Source organism: Sceloporus undulatus, chromosome 4, assembly GCF_019175285.1.
Source record: "Sceloporus undulatus isolate JIND9_A2432 ecotype Alabama chromosome 4, SceUnd_v1.1, whole genome shotgun sequence".
NCBI lineage: Eukaryota > Metazoa > Chordata > Lepidosauria > Squamata > Phrynosomatidae > Sceloporus > Sceloporus undulatus.
In genome coordinates, this window is record NC_056525.1 from 2,796,214 (window position 1) to 2,806,194 (window position 9,981).

At 45.2% G+C, this 9,981-nt stretch overlaps 1 protein-coding gene across 1 annotated transcript in view; it reads right to left on the reverse strand.

Annotated features, from left to right (window-relative positions):
• Nucleotides 1-9,981, reverse strand: part of EFCAB8 (EF-hand calcium binding domain 8) — a 61,014-nt gene that overhangs the window by 38,598 nt on the left and 12,435 nt on the right. Inside the window, exons 6-10 of the mRNA XM_042462390.1 lie at nt 7,650-7,755; nt 6,768-6,852; nt 4,971-5,083; nt 2,909-2,982; nt 772-902 (exon numbers count right to left, since the gene is read on the reverse strand). Coding sequence (XP_042318324.1) covers nt 772-902; nt 2,909-2,982; nt 4,971-5,083; nt 6,768-6,852; nt 7,650-7,755 — 509 coding nt within the window. The remainder of the gene's footprint in view (nt 1-771; nt 903-2,908; nt 2,983-4,970; nt 5,084-6,767; nt 6,853-7,649; nt 7,756-9,981) is intronic.

The following is a 9,981-nucleotide window of genomic DNA, read 5'->3' on the forward strand; positions in this document are numbered from 1 at the left end:
ACCAGATTGGCTGCAGTTACCCAGAGGACGTTTTCATCAGCTGCTCCCAAACTATAGAATGGCTTGTCAGAAGAGATCCAGAACATCAACAATCTTGGCAGCTTTAAAAAGACTGTTCAGACAGATCTCTTCGATAAGACTTCCTTGACTGACTTTCCTGATTAACTTCCTTGACCCCCCAATAATTTGGACTCCAGTGTATAGCACTCAGGACTCCCATTGTCTTTTGTTATTTTATCATTGGATATTATTTACCACTGTTACTGTTAATTGGGTATTTTAAGTGTCATGTTGAAGGGAAGGATAATGGGTTTTATTGGCTATTTTATTGTATTCTGTACTGTATTTTATTCTTACTGGAAACCACGTTGATCCAACCGAAGAGGTGGGATATAAATATATTATTATTATTATTATTATTATTATTATTATTATTATTAGCTGTTTAAGAGGGGAAATTAGCTCACTTCAGTTTTAAAAAAGAAAAGGCCAAAAATGTGGAGGAATTCCTCTCATACGTTTCCTTGGAAGCCAAAATATCAAAAACATTTCTTTGGTCCCTGGGAGCCACATGCAGCCATGGGCCAGACTTTACCCACCACTGATTTACAGTTTCTGATACACACCTCTGGCCACTCCTTCATGCATTTTGTGCCTATGTGATCATGCTGGCCCATGCACCCTTCATCAGGAATTGGCAATGACATTTTAACCCCACATTTTGCTATAGCAGAGTATTTGCAAAGCTGTGAGAGGAAATGCTTTTCTTACTGGATTTTGGCACCTTTGTGAACTGGAAGCGAAGTCAGCACCATGGCCCCCTTATCTGCCGGTGTGCAGGAGGCGACCAGGTTGAGCTGGGGGATGTACATGATCTGTTGGCACCAGTCTCCGTGCAAAGCCTATGGGGAGGAAGGAGAAGGAAAGGTGTGACTTTTCACAAACAAATCATATACAGCTATAAACTAGTGGGAGAAGGACAGATCTGTCTCTGTGCATGCCGATTTTGCGGATAGAAAAACAGGTTGCCTACTATTAGCTGTGGTTCTTCAAGTGGTCATCTGTGAACTCACACATTTGGGTCACTCTGAACCTGTTTGGAGATCTTTGGAAGCTTCTGAAGCGACATTTTGGCAGTAACACCACTCCGTCAGCCATGTATTCCTGCTGAAACCCAGTTCCAAGTCCACCATTGAGAGGCCTGAAGAAAGGTATGGCATGAAGAAAGGCCATCTTTCTTTCTTGAAGAATGTCTTTGGGCCATTTGTTTCCCAAACAACAGATCGGACAGGACTGGGAAATCCCCACCAACTGATAGTGTTACATCAAATGTTGGGGAAACTGGCTTTTGCAAGAAACTTGGATAACCTTTAGACTGTGTGCACCAGTCTATGCCAATAATAACTGAGGCAGAGTCCAAGCCTTGGATAAATTAAGGATTTATTTAGAAAAATACGGAGTGCAGTCACACGCACAAGAGAGCAATCCATGCAGACACAGCATACAGAGCTAACCAAAATGGAAATATAGAAACAGGATAGCAGAGTTTTTACAGGTTTGCAGTGAAGTTGTAGTTACCTGTCTGATGAGAAGACCACCGAAAACTGGAGTGGCTCAGACTGGGAGGTGAGGGCAACACAGACCATACACAGAGTGCAGGTGTGTACGCTGGCTGTGTGTACAGAGGTTAGGTTTTGGAACCATATTTATACCTTAAGACTAGCCCCAAGCGATGGGATATCTGGCCAAGTAACGAAGGCTGGATGTCTTTTCCCAGGAATTGACAAATAGGATTCCGGACTGGCTGATAGTTCTAATTTTTGTGTAACAAAAACAGTAATTGGAACAGGACATCCCCAAGATGGATGAATGGGGAAGTTTGGATGGGAACACAACAGCGGGTGGGCAGAGAGTTTGGCTTATTGCTTTGGATGCAAAGAGATCCTTTGTCTCAAGTGGAAATGCAGATTACTTGGGAGAAGGAAGAAGCACTTTAGATATGATGGTTTTTTGTTTGCCTGGATACTCAAATAGCTTTGGGACACTTTCCTTTTCTCCTGGGAACCTGAACTAGTGTTTCTGAAAGGTCAACGATCTCTCAAAAACATGCCACCTCCAGATATGACATATGAAAATACAAGGACCCCCCAAAATATATCATGGGGTATGCAGGAGTGCTTAACATATAAGACCCAAGAGAGTGAAAAGACATACTGATGAGAAGTGCCAAAACACCAAGACTTCTTAACAATCCTACCATGATGGGGGCCGAAAAGGAATTGGGTTTCAGTGGGAAAGCACAGCTTACTCACATGTGGCTGCTGCCCAAACACTGCTCTAGAAGCTTCGGAAGATCTCTGAGCATGTGCAGACTGACACATATGTGTGAGTTTTATAGACCATGAAGAAAAAGAATCCCCAGGGAAAGAATCAGACTGAGAAATAGTGAAGGGATGAGTGAACTGAACATGGGAAGAGAACCTCTTTCCAAAATCTCTAAAAGAAAAGCACTCTTTGTTCTCCCCAAATTTAAATCATCTATTGTTTTTAAAAAAATTGTAGAGCATGTATTCATATGGGCTCAGATCCCAGTACTAAAAGTTCAAGTAAATCTTAATCTTCCAGAATCGAGTGCAGGAAAATAAGAAAATGCAAAACTAAATCAAACCCTTTTCATCAGGTTCTTGCAATTGCAACTAGGGCTTCAGTTCCATTTAGTTTCCTGATGATGGATCCTTTCACAGTTTGGTCATTTCGCTCATGGTGGAAAGAGAAACAGAAGAGCCTTGGAGACAGTGAAAGCTGCCCAGGGTCAGTTTGCCAGAGAATGTCACAGTCCTCAGGCCCTAGTTTAAAGCAGTGTGCATGATTATAAACCCAGACCTAACAAGTGCATGCAAAAACTCACAGACACAGTGAAATTCCTGTATAAATCAGTCTTTGATTTCATGAGGATGTTCACGGGGACCCTTGCTAAGCCGCCTGTGAGGACAAAACAAAAGGAATCACTCATATACTAGCAGCTTTCAGCAACTGGAATTTCACAGCAATTGGATCTATTCCTAACTAAACTGGAAATTTAATTCCTGATTTCTGGATTACTATTGCTAACTAGATTGCTAATTAATAGCAACTGGCAACTTGCACCCAGAGGACACTTTTGTCAGCTGTCCCTAGACTCTGGAATGACTTACCAGGAGAGATTTGACAGCTAAACATGCAGTCTGAATTTAAAACAGTATTAAAGACCTATCTTTTCCAGCAGGCCTATCCAGTCAATTTTAAACGATTATTTTAAACTATGAACTGGATTACTTTTGTGGTCTCTTCCAACTCTGTCATGCCAACCACAGCTGCTGGCAAAAGGTCAGGAATTAACTCTTCCAGAACATGGCCACATGGCCCAAAACCACCATAAAAAACTATGGATTCTCACAATGAAAGCCTTCAACTTGACATAATAAGTTTTTTATTTCTTTCCCACCTCTCCTCAAGGCTCAAGGCAGGTTACAACATGTTGAAATGCAAAAAGCCCGTTCCTTGAGACGCTGGAATTGGCCTCAGTGGTACATGCTTTTTTTACATCCCATTTGGACTACTGTAATGCACTCTATTTGGGGCTGCCATTGAAGAGTATTCGGAAACTTCAACTGGTCCAAAGAGCTGCAGCCAGTCTGCTAACAGGGGCAGGTTATAGAGATCATACGCAATGCCCCTGTTGAAACAGCTCTGCTAGCTGCCAGTTTGTTTCTGGCCACAATTCAAAGTGCTGGTGATGACCTATAAAGCCCTATATGGCTCAGGTCCAGGCTATTTGGTAGACCGTATCCCCCTATACGAGCCGGCCAGGGCTCTGGGATCCTTCACTCCATCCCACCACCAACACAAGAACGGTTGGTAGGGACACGAGGAAAAGCCTTCTCCTAGACTCTGGAACTCCCTTCCCAGGGAGACCAGCATGGCCCCTTCCTGGATGGCCTTCCACCGACAGGTGAAAACCTTCCTTTTCAGACTGGCTTTCAAAAGAGAAAGCTTTTAAAGCGTGTGCTGGGGTATTATATTGTTTTAATGTATTTTAAACATTTTTATCTTTTTTAAGTATTTGATATATAAAAAAAATTATTGTAGAAATGTAATTCTATTTTAATGTACAGCAGACCCTTCCCTTACATAAGGGGGAATCCACGTATGCTCACGGTGTGGGGCAGCATGCATACTATGGGCGCGCACAACACTTCTTTAATTGTTGTGCGGCTTCACCGTAAGCCTGAAGCCGCATATAATGCGCTTGCGTATGGCCAGAAAAGATGTGTCTTTAATATTGTTTTACTGTATTTACTCATGTATAAGTCTAGAAATTTAGGGCAAAAAAATGACCCCAAAAACCTGAGTTGGCTTATCCACGGGTCAATTTAAGTACTGTATCTTACCTCTTAAGGAACCATCCCCTGTTGAAAAGCAAGAGTATAATTTGTTCTGGAAGCACTGACCCCCATTACTTTCTCATCCCTCCAGCCTTAAGGCTAAGCACATAGAGTTATGTCTGCTGGAATTTTGTATGTTCATTGATATTGTTTTGCTTTGCTTCATCCTTCAGATCCTTTGCCCTCGACTTATCCATGGGATGTAGCAAAATCCATAATTTTGTCCCCAAAACTTGCCCTCGACTTGTACATGAGGTCGACTTATAGTCAAGTATATACAGTAAATGCTGTTAGCATTTTCAGCTGTCATCATCACTTCTGACTGTTCTGGGGGCGACTGAAGAAAAAGTCCTCAGGGGGAAGTAGTCTTAGGCAGTTGGAGCAAACATTTCCCAGAGAACATGTATGGGAGAAGGTGATCCTGTAGGTAACCTGGACCCAAACCATGTGGGGCTTTAGGGGAAATAACCAACTATTCAAAAATAATCCCCACCGGGTGTCAAATATAGTAGGTATGCCACTGACCCTCAGCCTGCTGCGGCTTACCTATGTAGCTGCGGATATTGAAAAGGCCATTCATCATAACATCCGTCGAAGTGAAGATCAGGATGTTGCCTTTGACGTCACCAACACAGAACACTCCCTTTTGTCCATCTGTCCTAGTTCAGGCAGGAAAGGAGGAGAAACCAGACCCTGGAGCCAGATTTCAGGTGACAACTGAAGCAGAGCTAGGTCTAGAAAGGCAGCTGGACAGTCATGTTGGACCAGCAGGACCCTTCCAATAGCCTCCCAGTCACTAGGGGAATAGGGGGATTCCTGACCACACCAGAAGATCTCCTAAGCGGGGTGACACTACTGCTCCCCAAACATCTGCAATTTGGCAGAAATGGGCTGCGGCGTTTGCCTGCGGTCCTTTAAAATGCTGGAGTTCAGTGGAAGAGATTGTGTGAGTTGAACAAGGCTCAGTGGAAGGAGAAGCCTCAATAGCTTTTGTGGGTTTTTGGGGCTATGTGGCCATATTCTAGAAGAGTTTCTTCATGCCAGCCACAGATGCTGGCGAAACATCAGGAAGAAACTCTTCTAGCACATGGCCACATAGCCCGAAAATCCCACAAAGGCCATGAAAGCCTTTGACTTCACAGAAGCCTCAATCTTTTTTTAAAATAATTTTTAAATTTTAATTTTAAAACATATATATTCTTTTAAAATTTTCTTTAAAAACATCCCATCTTACTCAAATTTTCATTTTAGTCACATGAAACTATGTACACATGAATGCATTTAGGCTGTGCGTATGATATTGCACTTTAGAGGAATAATTTTACTTTTGCCAGGTGTTTATGCCACAATTACTGCCGTTACATTCAGAGATCTATGCGTTACTATTTATGAGCAACCTTAGTCCAAAAAGCACTCCTAGGAATTCTTTATGGTGTGGTATGAGACAAGGTGGCTCCATCAGGTACAACATCAGGTGACGCCAACTGCACTTGGCCAGTGAGAACTGGCGGCCCCTGTGTCAGTTTGGTGCTGAATCCATTTGGGGTCTTAATAGGAGCTTTATTGAGGTGTGCATGGTATTGAAACATCTTCCCAGTTTAGATTCATTACCTTGGACGTTTCCTTTAAAGGATCTGTTTCAGTACCACGGGCAACTCATTTAAAGATCAGATTGGCACCCCAATGGCTCCCAGTCTGGTATCCTCTAAATCAGTGGTTCTCAGCCTTCCTAATGCCACAACCCTTTAATACAGTCCCCCATGTTGTGGTGACCCCCCCAACCATAAAATTATTTTTGTCTCAGTTCCTAAGACCATTGGAAATATGTGTTTTCTGATGATCTTAGGCAACCCCTGTGAAAGGGTCCTTTGGCCCCCAAAAGGGGTGCGACCCACAGGTTGAGAACCACTGCTCTAAATGCATTGGGCTGTACTTAGGCGGGCTGGAGGTTCCTGGGGACTTTAGCCCTACACGTCTAGAAGGCACCAAGTAAGGGAGGCCCTGGCGGCGCAGTGGTTAATGCCTGTATTGCAGCCACTCACTCAAAACCATAAGGTTGCGAATTCAAGACCAGCAAAAGGGCTCAAGCTCGACTCAGGCTTGCATCCTTCCGAGGAGGTTGCTAAAATGAGTACCCAGATTGTTGGGAGCAATTAGCTTATACTTTGTAAACCGCTTAGACACTGTTAGTTCAGTATGAAGCAGTATATAAATGAAGCTGTTTGTTTTTGTTTGTTTGTACATAAGGAAGCACTTGGGGCCCTGCACCAGCCATCTCCTCCATCTTGAGAAGCCTTTGGTCCTATGGAGAAAAATCTACCCTTGAGACTTCCATCAGCCTACCAGTAATCCATGGCCGTGGCACACCCTTCCAAATCCACAAGGGTAAAGATCCGGTCACATTTGTTACCACCAATATCAAAGAATTCTGCAAGAGAGAGTATTAAACAAAAACAGAGAATTAGGTTCTTCAAGGGCAGCATAGCCATCACTCAGTATCCCAGCTGCATCAATAAACCTGGTTCTAGGGACGAAAATCATTGTTAATTTCATTCACACAGCTAGGGACAAATAATCAGATTTCTTCCCATTGTGACAAAGGCCTTAAAAACTGTGCCAACGCCTTGCGCAGAAAGTATGATTTGCTGTGCAAAAAAAGGAACATTGCTGTTGAGAAAAATCATGCTTTCTGTGCAAATTTTTAAAAAAAGACAAAATAAAACTGTTTAAGCAGGTCCAAATTTTGCACAGAAAAGCCCCAAACACTTCAAAATCTTGCAAGAGAGAAAAAGTTCTCTCTGGAATGTCTTCAACTGGACAGCCATTTGAGAAAGGAGCCGAGATCTGGTGTCACGACAAACTACATTTCCCAGAACTCCATCGCATTCGCATGGAGCCCGTGACCATTGAAGCGGTGTCAAACCAGATTATTTCTGCAGTGTGGATGCAGCCATGGAGACAGGATGAGAGAGTCTGCCATTGGAAGACTGGAAGCCCCCTGGGCTACAGCTTTGCTCTCTGGATATTGGAGGATGTGAGGAAGCAAATATGCATGCGCTTTGACACAACCTACATATTGGTACCTTAAGCCTGTATTAAGAAAATGCTGAGATTTTCTAGTGCTGCCAAATGGAGCCCCAGGATGCAAAGTGGGGAAATATCAGTCCAAATCAGGTGTTTGTTAGTTTTTTAAAAAAGCCCTCTGTGGCTGTTTTGCAAACTTACCAATATCCTGGTCAGTAGTTGAAACTGCCAACAGGTTGATGTTTGCTAGGCAGAGCATGTCGATCACCCAGAGTTTCAAACTGTGGCGTCGCTTGGTTTGGTCCAACTACCAAGAGAGAGAGAAGAGAGACAAGAACATGTTTTAAGCATGGGTTTCTCCCTGCTGTTGTTGTTGTGTGCCTTCAAGTGGTTTCCAAGCTTGCTCCCTCCTCAGTATGACATCCCTTCAAATACTTAAACAGGGCTCTCATATCACCTCTTAACCTTCTCTTCTCCAGGCTAAACATCCCCAGCTCCCTGAGTCGTTCCTCATAGGGCAAGGTTTCCAGACCCTTCACCATTTTAGTTGCCCTCCTTTGGACACATGGCTCCAGTTTCTCGACATTCTTTTTAAACTGTGGTGCCCAGAACTGGACACAATATTCCAGGAGATATGTTAATTAAATGCCTCCTCTTCGTAGTCAGGCGCTGGGCTGAGGGAGACCCCAGCCGTCCACATGTCATGAAAAGGACGGAAAGGTCCTGGAACCACCAAGCTCTATGAGGGCGACTTAGGGAGCTGAGGTAGTTTCAGCCGAGAGAGAGAGGCTGAGAAGGGAGCTGCATAGCCCGTGTTTAAAACTAGTTGAAGACGTGGTCACGTTGAGGCATGGAGAAGGCTTTTTTGCTGCCCAGAGAAAAGGACCGAGAACCGCATGGAATGCCAACACGAGAGAAAAGAGAGGGGGTCCCAGACCTCACCACAGAGAGGAACTCCTGACAATAAGAGACTGTTTGACAGTGGAATACTCTGCATTGGAGAGTGGTGGGGGTCTCCTCTTTGGAGTCATTTTACAACAGAGGCTGGTTGGTCATCTGGTCATCGGGAAGGGCTTGGGTGTGTGTCATCCTGCATGGCCGAAAGAAAGGGGTCGAGATTGTATGGCCCGGGGTTTCCCCCCCTCCCAACTCGAGAACTCTATCAATTCTAATGATGTGGCATGGTGCGCAGAGAATATGGCACTACTTGTAATTGTCGGTAGCCCAATCATCTCCTCGAACCATCTTCATGGACCTTCAGTGAAAGAATGGACTGCCAAAAAGAAGGAGCACAAACAGAGTGAGGGGCGAGGCAAAGGAGAAGTCACTTTGTGGCTGTCACGAGCGGCACAACGCTCCACCCATCTTCTTCTTTTCCCCAGGGGCCCCACGACTGAGGAAATTGGCAAGATCCCAAGTTTTTCCCAAACCAGAAAGCGCGGGTGTGAGGGCCAGGAAGGGAGGAGGTCAGGGAAAACAGTGGCCCCGCTCTGCCCCGGGGCGATTCCTCACCGTGAGCCGGGATGGGAATCCCAACTATTGGGAACCGACTCCTCAAACATGGCTCCGACGGTTCCAATGTATGGGCCCAGGGCAACATGAGGGTTTTGGGAGGAAAGGGGGGAGACACTGGGGTCTATGTGCCTTTATATGCTTGAAGGGGGGACAGTTAGCGGGATACAGACCGCCGCTTTGCGCGCTCCACCGCCGCCACCATTTGTCCTTGTGCGGGAGCCGCAGCAGCCACACCGCGCGCTCCCGCGCTGAGCTAAAAAGCAGCCCATTTCGGAGCTTTCTTTCTGCGCGCATCTATGATCGCGACGGCGCCGCAGCAGCGCATTCGTGACGTCATAAGCGCCGCGAAACGTCTGGCGCTATGCGTCCCAGTACGTAAAGAAGGCGGCGCCCCATGTGGACAGGGCGCGCGCCAATCTTGTATCGTAATCCTAGTACTAGGGTTAGGGGGGTGCGGACAGCAACCGCCCCTTCCTAACCCTAGTAGGATTACCGTACGTACTATATGGCGGTCTGTGTATCCCGCCCAGAGTCTTTCCATCACTAATCCATTTCAACAAAGCACCCCCCGGCAGCATGGCCATCCGGCCTCTATTTAAAGGCCCTCAAAGAAACGAGACTCCCCACTCTCTAGGTGGCGGCGCTTGTGATTCAAATGAGACCTTCATTTAATTGTGGAGACAAGCCCCTTAGTTGCTGCATTATCTGAATAAGCAATGCGTTTGGCATGTAGGGCAAAACCCACCACACTGCCAGATAAATGTAAGAAACGCTGCTTATCTCAGCCAGGCTCTCATCTAAAACCATTGGTTTTACTTTTACACATTGAAACCACTGGGTGACCCTGGGAAAGTCATAGAATGAAACTATGTGTGAAAGGTCTCTAGGAGCACAGCAGAAGACCACAAGTTGACAACATGAGTTAACCGTGCGATGCGGCAGCTATAACCCCGGCCCATACGATTCTAGGCTACCATCAATATCTGGATCAAGGGAGCTCTATTCTGCTTTGGTCAGG